This window comes from Lutjanus erythropterus, chromosome 7 (assembly GCF_056507025.1).
Source record: "Lutjanus erythropterus isolate fLutEry1 chromosome 7, fLutEry1.hap2, whole genome shotgun sequence".
Taxonomy (NCBI): Eukaryota; Metazoa; Chordata; class Actinopteri; order Lutjaniformes; family Lutjanidae; genus Lutjanus; species Lutjanus erythropterus.
The window spans coordinates 26,701,854-26,719,000 of record NC_139323.1 but is presented as its reverse complement, the minus strand read 5'-3'; the positions used below and the strand labels follow the sequence as shown (position 1 = coordinate 26,719,000).

The 17,147-nt window shown below is 37.7% G+C and overlaps 2 protein-coding genes across 3 annotated transcripts in view; both read left to right on the top strand.

The window, feature by feature from the left end:
• Positions 1–1,300: 1,300 nt before the first annotated feature.
• aldh7a1 (aldehyde dehydrogenase 7 family, member A1) lies at positions 1,301–3,599 on the top strand. Its single transcript, XM_084723375.1, has one exon. It carries the CDS (start codon positions 1,336–1,338, stop codon positions 2,962–2,964), a length of 1,629 nt encoding a protein of 542 aa, XP_084579501.1. The 5' UTR covers positions 1,301–1,335; the 3' UTR covers positions 2,965–3,599.
• Positions 3,600–5,322: 1,723 nt separating this feature from the next.
• LOC146324102 (guanine nucleotide-binding protein subunit beta-4) overlaps positions 5,323–17,147 on the top strand; it is a 31,295-nt gene continuing 19,470 nt past the window's right edge. The window contains exons 1-2 of one of the 2 annotated variants that reach the window (XM_084723377.1): positions 5,323–5,468; positions 13,427–13,507. The gene's annotated coding sequence lies outside the window, so the exon portion shown is untranslated. Of the gene's footprint in view, positions 5,469–13,311; positions 13,508–17,147 lie in introns of those variants that run through there. The other variant, XM_084723376.1, reaches the window with a different exon arrangement.

Sequence of the window (17,147 nt, the reverse complement as noted above, 5' to 3'; positions counted from 1 at the left end):
TACTCAAGTTGATTCATTACTTATCAAAATAGTTGACCACATAATTTAATAGTTGGCAACTACTCAATTAATCATTGCAGCTTTACACTGTACATATATGTATTAAGTATTCACTCAGAAGACAAACAACACAAAGCTCCTATTTTTATACCAGCAGTCTCCAGTCAACACCTGTTCACTTTCCACATTCCTAGCAGCACATGTTTGCTGTATACTACAGTGAACACAGCACAGCTCACTCACATTTTTGAAGTTATTTATTAATTTTGGAAACAGGAGTTGACATAACTGGAGATAGAAAATATTAACCAAGCACTTGACACATTGATTCACATTAAATAGACAAAGAAAATGTTTTTTAGTTTTTATCAGGAAAGTGTCAAACATTGTTTTGTTTTTGTCCATTTTATATCATTGTAAACCAAACATCTTTGAATTTTAAACTGTCAATCGGACAAATATTTGAAGATGTTTCTTTTGGGGTTAAGGGGTCTGTGATGTAGAGCTGTCATTTTCTTATTTGAAATTCAAAATTTAGAGTATTTAAGTGTAACAGATTGTTGTTGAAAATTTACTGTCAGCTTGACCTATTGCATGCTCTATTGACCTATTAGTCAACTAAGTGAATAACATTAATGCAATGAAAATACAAGAAACTATCAAACAAAGCCCTGTCCTGTACGGACAGTGATGACACCAAAGTGTCTGAGAAGCAGTATGTGGAAGTATTTCACAGTCAAATTCATTCACACGAAATCAGTATCAGTTTTATTGCCAAGCAGGTTTTCACACATAAGGAGTTTACTGTGGTATATTGGTGCACAAGAAGTGCAAGTATTTAAGTGTCATTACTGTACTAAATACAGATACAGATTAAAGCAAGTGCTATTAGTCACAAACTACAGCATAAATAGAACATAAGAAGAACAGAAAGTGTCAACATACAAAATCTAAATGATAGAAACAATATACGAATATGACATTATTTAAATGAGTGAAGGAACTACACAAGCTTGTGCAAGAATGTGCAGGTTCACAGAATTAGTTAAGAGAATATTTGCCACATGCACAATAAAGTCAAGTGACTTAAGTGAAGTTAGGTGAATTGTATGTCATTTCAAATTCGTTGGAAATTGATTTTTGGAAAAAGAGACAGCCCTACTGTGATTTTACTAAATAAACATTTACTTGATGTACCCAACTCTGCAGCTCCAACAGAACTGGCTTGACTGATCATTGTGGTTAGATTGTTCTGTCAGTAATTTCTGATAAATGTGCTTCAACTGTTTTTGAACTTATAAAATTAATTTTTATCCTGGTTTGCTTCCAGCACTCATGCAGCGCTGCCTCACCCTGACCCTTGCCCGGCACAGCAAGTTCATATTAAGAAATAAATTTCCATCAGTCCGCTGCCAGCAGTCAGCCGCCATGTCGGGTCTCCTCATCAACCAGCCTCAGTACTCCTGGCTGAAAGAGCTGGGCCTGTCTGAGGACAACCCTGGTGTTTACAATGGGAGCTGGGGAGGCAGTGGGGAGGTCGTCACATCATACTGCCCCGCCAACAATGAGCCGATCGCCAGAGTAACCCAGGCGACTTTGGCGGAGTATGAAGAAACTGTCCAGAAGACGAGGGAGGCTTGGAAGATGTGGGCAGATATTCCAGCCCCTAAAAGAGGGGAGATTGTGAGGCAGATTGGAGATGCACTCAGAAAGAAGATTAAAGTCCTTGGGAGCCTGGTGTCTCTAGAAATGGGAAAGATCTACGTTGAGGGAGTGGGAGAGGTTCAGGAGTACGTTGACGTCTGTGATTATGCAGTCGGCCTCTCTAGAATGATTGGTGGACCCTGCCTGCCTTCAGAAAGACCAGGCCACGCCCTCATCGAACAGTGGAACCCAGTTGGTCTTGTCGGCATCATCACTGCCTTTAACTTCCCTGTGGCCGTCTATGGCTGGAACAACGCCATTGCTCTGACCTGTGGCAACGTCTGCCTCTGGAAAGGAGCGCCAACCACACCCCTAACAAGTGTTGCAGTTACCAAGATTGTGGCCGAGGTGCTGGAGCAGAACAACCTGCCCGGTGCCATCTGTTCCATGACCTGCGGAGGCGCTGACATTGGAACAGCAATGGCAAAGGATGAGCGTGTTGATCTCCTGTCCTTCACTGGGAGCACCCACGTCGGCAAGATGGTGGCCATGATGGTGCAGGAGAGGTTTGGCCGTAAGCTGCTGGAGCTCGGTGGAAATAACGCCATCATTGTGTTTGATGATGCTGACCTGAATCTTGTGGTACCCTCCGCTGTCTTTGCATCTGTTGGAACAGCTGGCCAGCGCTGCACCACCACCAGAAGGCTGATGCTGCACGAAAGCGTCCACGACGCAGTGGTTGAGAGGATCGCCAAGGCCTACAAACAAGTCCGCATTGGAGACCCCTGGGATCCCAACACCCTGTACGGCCCTTTGCACACCAAACAAGCTGTGCAGCAGTATCTGGATGCTATCGAGCAGGCCAAGCAGCAGGGTGGCACTCTAATCTGTGGAGGAAAGGTGATGGACCGCCCTGGAAACTACGTGGAGCCCACCATCATCACAGGGCTGGCCCATGATGCTCCCATCGTCCACACAGAAACCTTCGTCCCTATCCTGTACGTTCTCAAGTTCAAGTCGGAAGAGGAAGCGTTTGCCTGGAACAATGAGGTGCAGCAGGGCCTGTCCAGCAGCATCTTCACCAAAGATATGGGTCGTGTCTTCCGCTGGCTGGGGCCCAAAGGATCCGACTGTGGCATCGTGAATGTCAACATTCCTACAAGCGGAGCTGAGATTGGAGGAGCCTTCGGTGGAGAGAAACACACAGGAGGTGGAAGAGAGTCTGGCAGCGACTCATGGAAGCAGTACATGAGGCGTTCAACCTGCACAATAAACTACAGCAAGGATCTTCCTCTGGCCCAGGGAATCAAGTTTGAGTGAATCCTTCAGGTGGTTTGTTGTTAAAGTGTTCGATGAGCCCAAAAGGACAACACTAAATGATTTAGTGCTGAGTGTTGCCTTACAAATGCTAGACTTTTGTCATTGCAGTTTAGCGTTCAGAAAGGTCAGGAAGGAATTCTAACAAATTTTGGTGTAATTTTGGATCGGTTTCATTTTTCCTGTATGAAATCTGTCTATGGTTGTTGCATTAAATATTAATCCTGGTTTAGGAAAATAGTTTTGTGTGAAAGGTCAAATACTGTTCCTTCAGATGGTTGATGTGCACTTTTCTACATAGGAAGTGAGTTTGAGTGCAAGACAATTGTACTCAATACTTTATACTGTATGAAAAATAAATCCTGTGTTTATTTTGGAAGAAAAACTGGAGTGGACCTCAATGATTAATGGAGATTAAATCATTGTGAAACCAATGGCAATTCACCACAGGCTGCTTTAAAATCTTTTTTTAGTTTTCTATGATCATAAAGTACTAACGCTTCTTGAAGTAGCTCTTCACACTGGCTGCTTACATCTCCTTTACAGCATTAATATACTCTCCTTTGCATCTCGAGCACCATTTAAGAAAGACTGTTTCCAGATAATCCAACAACAATAAATAAAAGGTTTCATGCTGACATGTGGACTGTGCTGGCTTATTCTTTGTACAGAGAGGGTTATAAGAGGATACACTAGTCCCTCAAGACCAGTAAGACATGAACTGAAGCATATTCAGGCATTTTTATGATCCTTAGTTTTCCCAAGTGTCACTTAAGTATCACAAGCCACTGATTTGGGCAAAGAAAATAAAAATGCTTATGAACTGGCAAAAAGTTTTAAAATAATATATAAGGAATATAAAAAAATATTAAATATAATAGTGAAATATTTAAAAGGGTCTTTGCTTGTATCTTGGGTGAAGGCTTAATTGGGACTGCCCTATTTCTAAGATTACAACCAGTTCAGTCACCTCTGCAAGCATCCACAAAGCCTCATTTTGGTGAAAAATAATTCAAAACAGCATTGCAGTGATGTTTCTTAAGGGGCATTTTTAACTGATTATAATTGTTTAACACAATCATACAGTGAAACTGATATTTCCTGAGATGGTTATCATAAATTAAAAATTTTATACCATTGCAACCACAAGTATTATGTGTTATTTGGTAATTGATTATTCTAGCATTGTACACACTACCCTACATAACTTGTCTGAGGAATTCAAAAGTTAAATATAAAACTACACTATAGCAGACCCCTTTTATCCATATATTTATTGGCATTTTGCATTTTACACATCAATACATACAAATTGACCTTTCTCCCTCTGCCAACAACCTTCGCACAAAGCCATCCAAAAATAACATAAGTAAATGGTTATTATGTCCTAATTTGTTAAGTTTACACCCAGTTATTTTCCAGAAAAGTTCCATCATACAGTATAGCAGTCCATTAACAAATAAAGAAGCTAAAATAGAAATTGGGAGCAAATTTTAAGTACTCATTTATTGTATTTGACCCAATGGACTGAATAACTTTCACTTCAAGAGAAGAAAAAGAAATTATATTAAATTGGACTGGAGGTATAAGTAGTGCTTGAAGCCATCTAGGCACAATCCTAATGTTTCTACTGTTCCTGATAAAATTTGGCATCTTCATTAAAACAATCTAGATGGATACGATGGATAGATACGAGGAAGAATATTTATTTTTGATTTTGGGATAAACTGTCCTTTAGAGAAAAACATTATATGGTTTCTGTGACCTGATTTGTCCAGTGAAAAGACTGTCAGATACTTATTTTATATCTCTCAGTATTTCTTGTACAAGATCTACAGTCCTCATCTTGAATCCATCCTCTTTCCCTCACTTCCACTCCACTACACTCCAGCTCCCCTTTACCTTGAATACTCTTTAATATCAGAAAAAAACAAACTATATGCACAAGCAGAGCCATGTCCACATTTTAAAGGTAATTATGTGCTGTAGATCACCATGAGCCCATCCTGGAGGTCAGAATTACAACATGTTTGCTCTAAATAACAGAATTTATGTAACTTTGTTTTACAATTAAACTTTGATGTTCAACTTTAAATAAGTGTAAATCTTACACACTGGAGTGATATCCAGTCTTTTTTATCTGACCAGAATCGTGAGCTTGAGAAAGATGTGTTGGGACATTTGAATTTCTGTAACTCATCCAGTAATATCTTAAACTATAGTACTGAAGAAATAAACTCTGTCCCTTTAATAGAAATACTACTCCATCTCCCATCCTCCGTGCCCCCCATATGCTCTCCCTCCCACTCAGCAGCTCTCTGCCTCATACTCCAGCTCTGTGTCTCCGTCTCTCCATTTACTGCTCCTCCCAGCAGCATCTACACTCACTCACAGCTGAAAGGAAGAACTGAAACGACTGAGAGCTCTGTACGCCTCACAATCCATGCCATTTAGGACGTATGCAGAAAACGCCCACTTCCTCTGCTACTCATCTGCACTGGAAAAAGGTAGAAAAGCTTTAATTATTTTTCTAAATTTAGACCTTATTGGTGTGGGCCAGTGTGTCCGGTGTTTCCTCTTGATTCATTCATCTGTCATTCACTCGGAGAAAAATCACTGCCAGGGTAAATCATCTGAAATTGTATATTTTGGTAAAAAAAAATATCCATGTATTGCACAAAGAAGCACATCCTACAGTCTGGAATATTTTAATTTTAATAATGCTTGAAAATAAATCAACAACTCCGCACTAGAAGCATAATTTGATTTGAAACAGAGATGGGTGTGGAGCGAGAAACTGCAAAATTAACAGTATTTTAGCTGTGAGCTTATCAAACTGATCTGTAGTTCTGGCATCAGGGGTTGTGTTTTTTCAGGCAACCAGGAAGTCGTACCTCTGTTTTATCTCGTGTTCTGAGCCTGTGGTGTGCTAAAATGTCAAGTCCAAATAATTGAGGGCTGGTGGTAATAAATTAATGATCATCTGGTATCATAGTGTTGCAGCTGGAGCCATTTGAAAAGGGTGGCATTAGCACATCAGGGTTGTTCCTCACTTCCTTTAAATTTTTCCCCCCATGCATGCATGACTTGTGTGATTCACTTCTTTGGAAACTCAGAGCATGTTAGTTCATGCTTTATGCTGCTTTGTTGCACCCCTGGTTTACAGAAGTGTCTGGGATTCCCCTGGACTAAAGCACTCTCACTTCTTCTCTTTGCACATTTCCTCTGCAGCTTCTCCCTGAAACAAAAGCTATGAGCTTCAGGCCCACTCATTCTGCTGTTCATTAACTCCCTAATGTTCATTTTACACACTGAACAGGTGCAACTTCTAATTTTGAGAAGGCAACATTTCAGTCACAGTATAGCCTTTTTGGATATTATTCACCTTTTAAATATACTCCATATACATGTGCATGTCAGTAACAAATAAATTCTTATTTATACAAGTAGCCAAAGGATATTTTATGTTATCACCAATTATTTAATATTATCAGAAGTTATATAACAATATATCGAATATCTGATACTTTAATTTAAAAAAATGTCTCAATACTGTACCGGACTGTGGCAATATCTACCATGATGTTACATGATGGCTAATTATTTTATTATTTTATTCTATTCTATAAAAGGACCGCTACTGTTTTTGTTTTGCAGTTACATACATACATAATTCAAACATTCTTTGCCCGTGACAGTTCATGCCAATTTTTGCACATACTTAGGTCATGGCTGGCTACTTTCATTCCATTTTAATTCTATTTATTCTATTCTAAAGCACAAATAATGCAGTGGAACAGATATTTCTTATTCCCAAAGTTGCTTTTTATTAATCGGGGAAAAAATATTTCCGAAATGTAATGCAGTAACATTCAGAGTACAACTTTTTATTTTTCTCTTAGTAAATTTATACAAGTCTGTTAAGGTTTGTGTCACTACAGCAGATCATCTGTTCTCAAGCAGACTGGGCCCCCGCCCACCCCAGTATGGATCCACACACTGAATTTGGCATAGCCTTCTTTATAACGCTGAACAAACAAGAGCTTGGGACTGGCAATTTCGGAATGTACTGGCTTGCGTATCCCCAGTGGCTGGGAAACAAAAAACATTTTTGCGCAAGCACTTCTTTTTAATATTATAATATTATGATATAATATTCATATATATGTATAATATTGTAGCACTGTATACTTAAGTAGGATTAAGACATCAAGACACAAGAAAACAGCATTATTGCATTGAAGAATTTTCCCGCAAATGAAGGAGTATGCATACCCCAAAGTGGACGCCATGATAATTCTCCATTGCATGTGTGTGTGTGCTTCTGTCCTGCTGTATTTTTTTGGATAGCAACAGCAGTTGGCCTTTGCCATCAGCAAAAACCTGACTCCACAATCGGTGTTGTCGACAGTGTTACTCCAACACAACATGAGAGGCATTATCACAGAAACGATGAGGGCTCTTCACCGAGCTGCCGCTGTGACAGTCTCTCATCGGCCAAAAGCAGCACTGAGATTAGACAAGAACCTGACACAGGGAGGGACAGAGCAAACTGCTGGAAGTCACCCTCTGGACTTACACATTAGCTGAAGTGATCACTTCTGAGAACCTCTGCATAAAAGTCTCTTTTCCACCAAAATAGCTCTGGTTCTTGAACTGGTTCCATTCAAGACCACGGCGCTAACCTGATATAGGAAAATAAAAAAAAGGGGAGGGACATTATATCACTATAGAACACTCTATATTTAGAGAGCAACAGCAAATACATGAATGCTAACATTTGGAAAAATCACCAGTATGCTACTCTCTGAAGTGTCTTCTTTCATTCATTTTTATTTCTTCATGCGAGGTCTTTGGTCTGGGTTCTAGTGTGCTTCTCCATGCATCTCCCATAGACTTCAATAGAACTGGCATCAAACTCTGGCATCCAGCAGAGCAAAGACTTTTAAAATGTTATGTTATGTCCCTTACTTCCTTTTTAGTTTCCTTGGTTTTTACCAGTTTGAGAGCATAACATCTGCAATGTATTCACATCTAGACAAGGGGTATTGACAATAACCAAGAAATTTCAAAAATGAAATATTGATATCATGCAAATATTATAATACTGTGTTAATAATTCAGTGCCTCTTTAACATACTGTATGCTTTTTTAACATTTCCATTTTTTCTGTTCTTGCTTTGTCATATAAATGCAGAGATTCTCTCATTTCACCACTCCCTGAAAGCCCTACCCATGATCCCGTGTGACTTCACAATGTCATCAAACTATATCTTTTGTTATTATTTTAATGTGAGAAACCTATAGGTGCAGAATTTGCATATTGTGCATTTAAGTGCCTTTGCATTTTTTTATACACTTTTGTACAGTTACACCTGTATTATTGAAGCTTATTTTAGTGTAATTTATTTGTCAAAAAAGAGAAGAAACACACAATAAACAAAGTCTAACATTAATTTGACTAATAACACTATTTATTGTTCAAATTTTCTTTAGATATCATGATGATATTGTTATCTTAAATTCTCTTGGCCACAATAATCGTGTAGTGAAAATCTGACATTGCGACAGCCCTAATCTAGACACAGTAGCACACATACTTCAGCCTACAGGACAAGAGTGCTTATATTTACAAACTGCATTAAAATTTTCCAGTCATGGGGCAAAAAAAGACCATAATGTGTCCTTTGAAGAGATAGTTCATCAGCAGCATTTGACTCAACATGGATAATTTAAATTGGGCCAGTCAAGCCCAAGCTGTGCCAGTCAGCAAGTAAAACCCTGAAACTGTCAACATCTATTTTCCTCATCACTCACACACAGAGGGAGAAGTGGTGGCGAGCCAGACAAGGCACGCATATTTTAAGTCACTTTGCACTCTTCAAGAGGGCCCTTTTTTCAATAATCCATTATGCATAGCAGCTCTGGCTCTCCCTGGTATTTCTCCTACCTTCTTGACGTCAGTTGCCATTTGTGAGGGTTACCCTGGCAACGGCCAGCCTCCCCGGGAGATGTCTGGTGGATAAGACGGCCCTGATAAAGCCTTTTAAGGTTCTACTGTTGCTACACCTTTTAATTGCCTTTGATACAGTGGAAGTATTACATGGAGGTCGTCGGGGTGCGTCGCCACATGTGGGAAAAAAAAGGCAATGTGCAGATAAAAATAGGCATTGAGAAGCTGCTTCAGATTGACGTCCCATTATCTCCACTTGATTTGATCACCCACATATTGGGCTCATTTTTGAACAGTCCTGTGAAACTGAAATGGACATGATGGATCTATTTTTGGCCACGTTGTGCAGTACTCTTCCATTACACAAAAGACACATGTGTATGAGCCATTTCAACAATGTGCCATTGTAGTGATGAGATAATATGTAAAGACTGGATAGAGCATGCAGCTCATCGTGATGCCTCTGAACAATGTGCGGATGTAATTATGAGATAATATGAAAATATCAAATATCATCCAAGTTATTATGTAAGCCATTAAACCCTAAAGCCCCTCTGCCATGCAAACTTGTCCATGCACATTATTGATTGTTATAGTACATTCAAATTTATTATTACTGCAGGAGCCATTCTAATTTTGCATCTATACAAAACATTACACAGCAAACAGTTGGATGAATGCCTACAACGCCAACCTGTTGTTAGTTCTTAGTTGTTGTTTTTTTTTTACAGTAATAAAGAGATAGTGTGGTCCTAAGCGCTAAAACCACCTTCACATTCAAATTATTTCATTCAGCTGTCTCGCTTTACTGTACCATGAGCTCAGTTACTTGTGCACCACCCATGCTGAATTTGCACCTATGCAAAAATGTCTCATTTGTGGGAAACAACACAGTCAAGTTACTGTACACGATACACGTTCCAGGCTCCAGGAGGCTATTTATAGCCTTTCCGACATGTGTGTCTTTCTTTTTTTTTCAGACAACAGGCTATTGATGTGCTATTTTTACAGTGTCAATTTGCTCCCTCCCTCTCCTTTTGGTTGCCAAGCAATGGGCCAAGGGACCTGATTGGGCAAGGATGTGCTTTTGGACACCTTGAATGTGATTCTCTGCTGGCTAATGAATTCTGTCGAAGCAGAGAGCAGAAGAGTTGACTCCTTCTTGTGAAAATTCCCTGTAAATCGATCTCTGATGCAAAAAGAATGGTATTGTACAATTGCACAGAAAATATGCATGATTTACAACTACCTTTGAGCAATCATCAACAAATCTGTTGAGCAACTTCAGGCATGACACAACAGAAAGATTGCGATGGCAGAATAGTATCTCATTGTGCAAGTTACGGCAATAATCACTTAGGTATCATCTTTCATGATGATTTGCAGCTATACATAAAAGCATTGTTGAAGAACAAACAGTTCTGTTGGCAGTACTGGTACTGAGTAGGCTGGCTTATCTATTTTTTTTATACTGTCACACCTTCCTGACATTTTACTGGCTTTTATGGTATTATGATGATATCAGTGTAAAATGTGTGTGAAACAGCTAAACCAAAGTCTATTCCACTGCAGATTGTGCTCCTTCAACTTTATAATAGTGATGCTATTCCCGCTGTAATATAAACTGTACATTTACTTCCCAACTGACGACTTCACTGTTCACATTTTCCTCTGACCAGTGTGCATTCACATTCATTCTCTGCTGCATGCTCTACACTAGTCTGACCAGTCAGTAGTCTGCAGTATTTGCTGATTCACCTTTATCATTGGGACTAAATCTAAACTACTCCCAAGGCAAATGCATTTGTCTTTTTTACTAGTTTGCTAGTCCTGTAGCTGTACTTTTTCACCAGTAGAGAGACTCAGCGGTGGTGCGTGCTGCCAAATATTCTATATCACCTCAATACAGCATCTCCATATGAAGTTCATAGAAAAAGCAGCATCTGTATTTTTAATTGTATTGAAAATCATACTGTCTGGATTTCTTAATACTCTGGTATACCATAATACCCTGATAATGCCCAAGCCAAGCACCAAGTGTTTGGATGATAATTTCTTGTATTGTCTATGTTTAATGGTGCTGGGATTGCTGCTGGTGTAGGCCCTATAGCGGGAATGAAGTATTATTCTTTTATCTTTGTAACTATCACATCAGTGATGGCCTCCACACAGTATTGTGCACTGTCCCTGCTAAATAACTTTTTTTTTTTTCAAAAATTAAAATAAAAAAACAAAAAAACAAAAAAAACAACAACAACAACAAAAAAACAATAAAAAAGATATATATCCAATATCATTATTATTATGTGAATAGGACTATTTGATATCAGAACAGATTTGTGGTTATGATCTTGTATGCACCATCCAACTTCTCTAAATTGTAAGTGAGCATAGTCATCCTTGCCATCAATATTCTTTATTCTGCAAAATGACTGATGAGCTTTAAACAACAGACACGACATCAACTGCTTTTAGTGTTTAAATTTTAATGCTTAATACATACTTAATCTTACACATGCATTTTTATTTTTACTAATTACAGTGTTGTTTCCTGTGTTTGGTGAGCCGAAGGCAATAAAGATTTATTCTATTCTATTTAGAGTGGATTATACAGTAGCAAAGAGTTGTACTGTGCACTTATAACAAAAATCAACCACAACATATGTTTCTGCTATCATGCTTATCCTAATCCTCGTAATGTGTTTAGGGGGAAATTGGTCGGACACACCTAAACTACTGCTGTGTGTGTGAATTCAATTAGACTTAATCTGACCCCATGCCACTCCGAAAGGAAACCAAGAGCTGGGCAACTTTCATCTTCCCTCCATTGATTGTGGCTCGTGCAGAGATATGGAAAAGCCTATCCCACTGCTCCCTTTCATTGGGCCCATTAAAAATTCATCCTGTCCTAATGGAGAGAGATCCTTTTCAATGAGGCCACTGCAGGCCAACTGTGGTGTGCTGGGGTGAGACTTGGCACAGCTGTCTCCTGGCACAATCCAACCCTTACAGCTTTCAAGTTTCATTTTAGGTGTTTTTTTTTGTTTGTTTGTTTGTTTTGACGGATTTGTCTTCACTGTTCTGTACTCTAAGCTTCAATACTAAAGCATCCAAAAAAAAAAACCCAAACAAAACAGTTTTGTAGTAAATTCCACTGTCTTCATGTCACTTGGTACAATAAGATTATAATAAAACTACCATAACTAATAAGTAATTTATTAATCTGATAACTATCATTTTGATTGACAGAATAACTGTATGTTTATCATAGAAGACAAAGAAAATCAGAAAATATTTGCATTTGAAAGATAATCGATTTGATAACCGATTAATAATTCAACATTTGCTGGTTAGTTTCAGGATTTGTTACTTTTCTTTGTCATGTATGATAGTAAATGAAGAATCTTTGGGATAATTGTAAAATTGACTGGCAGATTATTTGATAATTTTGAAAAAGATCTCTGTACCCCTGAATGTGTGACAGGTGCGTTGGAGAAAGACGCAGATGAATTGATAATCGATAATGAAATAATCGTTAGTTGCAGCCCTATTTGTCAACAATCCAAAGATAAAAAAATTTACAATAATGTAAACAGAAGCATAAAAATCTTGCCATTTTTGTTTGATAAATGAGTATAATAAATGAAACTATTAATTGATTTTCTGTCAATGGAAAAATCTTTTCAGGTCTAAAGTATATGGCTATGCAAACTTAATGTACTTTATCAGGGTTTGTTTTCTTTGAATAGCTGCAATAAAACCACATTACATTTTATTGCCATACATGCTCATATAATTTGACTTACATATTTTGGACTTGGCTTTGGAAAAACTAAACATATAACTTTACAACAATGCTCAAAGGTGACAAAGAAAAGTCACAACTGGTAATTGATTACATTCATAAGGTAAACTAAAAAATACTGTACTTTCCTCACCTTCAACTTTAATACTGATACTGTAGATTCACCAGTCTGCTGGTTAATTCAGTATATTAGTATGTGAGCAAATCAAAGAGTGAAATTTCTGAACAAAAAGTGGCTTTCTAAACGTGAGGTGAAGCCTATTTGAATCACTACTACTACTACTACAAGCTTTACAGGTCTAACATTTGTTTCCTGTATCCCAATCGGTTCCTTTTTGTTGAGGGGGCTGACGGACGGTACCATTTCTCCTGGAGGGGAAGCAACCCACTTCTGACATTTTTTCAAGTATAAAGAAAATGTTATTACCGATTGTTTGGAGTATTGACTTAAATAAGAGGTGATTTGGCGAGGGTCTGATATTTCCAACATGTTATATTTGTTATTTTAAAAAATATATAAATCCATTCAAGACAACGCACCCCTCAGCGCAGGCTGTTGCCATGTTCCCACTTTCATGGGTGTGGTGATTAGCTTGCTTGGTGAAAATTTCAGCCTAATCCACCGGAGTTGGTGCTCGCTTCTGCCCCTTTAAACCGATTAAATTGTCTTAAAATTAACACGACTCCCTTTACGATTCCTCTCACAGCTGGGACCATGGTTGTCGTGTGAAAACGGATCGCTGTGACTCGGACTGGAAGGACGGACAAAACCAAAAAGCCTGTTTCAGGTAAGGACGTGTAGACTTGTCTTGATATTTTGGTGGCTTTTAGGGTATTTCCTGCTTTGCTTACGGCGGTTGTATCTTGTTTATGTTGTGGGTGACATGTAAAAATGTCCGTGAGATTGTGATACTGTCGGTGGTTTGAGCAGCAGCTCTTGACATGACTGTTCCCAGGCTACTATTGCCTCTCAATGCTGTTTTTTCCTCCAAAGCTGTATATTCACTGCTCTCCAACCAAACGCGGCCTTTTTACAGGCTGTCAAACGATTCTCAGGCGGAACTGTGAGGGTAAAATCTCTCACTTAAAGTCACATATCCATCTGTACCCGTTTCATACATCAGTTTTCTCATTTGTGGCTGCACGACACCCTGCCAAGCTTTTTTTTTTCTTTTCTATTAAATATACATGCCAGTCAGTCCGCCTTCATCCGAGCGGCAACCGGTAGCGTGACGGGGCGCGCGAGACTCAGGCAATTTGTTGCTCCTATCAGACATGTATCTGGACTAAGATCGATTCCCAAAAATGATCAACACATGTTAATTTCTGATATGTGTCTCGAGATGATGTAGCTGATGGTTTCCTGTCTTGACTGTTGTTGACAGTCAGTATATAAGTCAGGGCAGACAGTGAGTTGCTGTTGATGTACAATGTTACAGTATGAAGTTATAGTTTGAAAAAGTTGAACATGTTTTTTAATAAGATAAAATAAAAAAATATATATGCAACACAATATAAATGTACAGTTTATAAAGTAGGTATGCTGGGCAAGCAGACAACATACACTGTTCATTTAGAATAGTCACGTCAAGGGATGCACAATAAATTATTGGCTAATAATGGGAAATTTATATTTACTGCTGCAACTCAGGATTATTTTCGTAGTCGATTAATCTCAAAATTATTTTCTCGATTAATCAGTTAACTGTCAGGATTAAAGACACTACAGAATATTCATATTTTTGAAGCTGAAATCAGAGAATTTAGACTTGTTTTCTTTAAAAGTTACTCAACCCAATTAATTGATTATCAAAATAGTTGATCATTAATGTAATAATTGATTAACTGATTAATCATTGCAGGTCCATTTATATTATTATTTATTATTCTGATAATGAAGTTGTAGCCAATAAATGTGACAGATTATGTCAAAGCTTTTAATTTGAATTCTTAGACAAAATGCTCTATAAAAGTCAAAAGTTTATTTGTGACATTTTTGATAAAAAATAACTAAATAGACTTTGAAAGAATCAAAACTGTTCTTTGTTTTTGTTGTAATTGTGATGTAAGATAGATTTGGTTAGGTCAGAGCTAGGGCTGCAACTAACAATTATTTTGATTGTTGATTAATCTGTCAATTTACACGATTAATCAATGACAAATGTCAATCAGTGTTTTTCAAAGCCCAAGATGACATCCATCTATTTTGTCCACAACCCAAAGATAATCAGTTTACTGTCAGAGAGGAGTAAAGAACCTCAAACTGGTTAAATGATTAACAAAATGGTCAGATTAATTTAATAATTGACAATTAATCGATTAATCATTGCAGCTCTAGTCAGAGCTGGAATATTAAATCACCCACCTTTGTTCACAACATACTAGTCTTTCTTACCCTCAGGTGTGCATAAACTCCAGGTTTTATGAACTTCTTTGAAAAATACAAAAATGTTATCAGTTGTCTTATCAGAATCGGCCATGAGAAGAGGTAAGTACTGGTAGATATCATCTTAGATTTTGGATGTTGTTGTATCATCATATGACGTAAGTGTCTTTTACAGTAAAGTGATGTATTAAAAAAAAAAAAAAAAAAACATAACCAGGCTTTTACGTACTTAGTCATTAATGGGTATTAGTCAGTGTCCACAATACTGATGATTATATATCGAAACCTCATTGTGTAAATATTTTGCGAAAGCACTGTCATACCTACAATATTGCTGTTATAGGGATAAATATGTATATATGAGGTATTTGGTCAATGTTCATATCGCCCAGCCCTATTATAGATTTTAATATATGTGTATTTTGAATTGCTGATTGGAAAAACAACAACAAGCAGATTAAAGTTGTCAGCTTGGGTTCTGTGAAATTGTGATAGGCACATGTCTCTGTTTTCTGTCATTCATCAGCAACAGATGAATTGATAATGAAAATAATTCTTACTTGCAGGCAGCCCTACAGCAAGGAAAAGACAACATTGAAAAGGTTTCACAGTAATCTGGAATATGAAAGACAATAAACAGTCCTCCCAATAATTAAATATTCAGTATATCGATATAATGATTTATGGACTTCCATTTGAATTATGACTTTTATCTTTTTGTATTTATCCTTGATTTAACCGGGAAGGTCCCATTGAGATAGAATATTTTTTCTGCCAGGGAGTCTTGTTCAAGATTAGCACAAAAAAAACCTAAAAGGTTTCTTATAAAAGTACAGACAACAAGAAAAGAAATAACCAAAAACACAGCAGACATAATAAAGAACAAAATTTCACAAAATGATAAAATGATATATGATCATTATATAATTATTTCTTTAAATCAATGATTATGATGATGATGATCTGTTTTAAATGTATTGAGAGCCAAAAAGTGCAACACAGTTCAATGCATTGGGCATGTGTGTTGTGAAAAATTGAATCATTAATTATGAAAACTATGCATCAGTTATTATGACACTGATTTCAGTCATGCTGGCCCAGCCCTTGTGTACTGCATGTTTGAACTGTATATTTTAGAACTCATATTTGTGCAGGTGTGTGTTACCAAACCTATATGACACCTCAGAGAAACTAACCCATGGAAACGGCAAACAGCTGGAACCATTAAACACTAACAGGAAGTCTCTTAACTTTTTCATAAAAGGGTCATGGTTCACTTCATGGACTATGGATGTCATTTAGAAACCATCTTGTCCAAACATGCCCTCTCCCCTTGGTTCTTGTAGTTTTCATTAGGAATTATAGTGTGACTGCATTATGTGTAATTCTTACTGTTAGCTGTCTGGTGTAGGTGGGGGTGAAACCTGTGATCAAAGTAGGTCATACAGTCATCACACATTCATTCACTGTGTTCCTGTCTGTTCTGTGTAATAGCAAGCAAAGTCAAATGTGCCACATTTTATTTAAGCAGTTTCTTATTTGTTCTTATAGTTCATGACACACAAACGATATGATATGAACGTTTATCAGCTGACGAGAAGGAGGAATTGTGGCATCTTACCTTACTGGAATCTCACCAGGTATTTCCTCCATTCTCTGGATATTTGGAATAGTCGGTGAGTTATCTGAACAAGTTTACACCTGGCGGAGCTGCTTTGCTGCATCCACTTTTCACTTTCACGCACTAAATCCTGGTCAGGTTCCTGCTCCTGTTCAGTACGGACACTCATGGCTCCTGGAATTGACTCTTTGAAACTACAAGGGCGAGATTGTAGTCATGTGTGTGGTGTTATTTTGTGTATAGGATGTTTAACAAAATTAAAATCATCTTACATAAATTATAATTAGTATTTGTTGGATTTAAAGGGATCATTCAGATTATTTGGAGTTGGTTTGTATGAGGTATTTATCAAACTGTCATTACACCTGCACAGGGCCTACAGCCAAGATGGCTAAACTGGCAAATTTACTAAAATATTTAT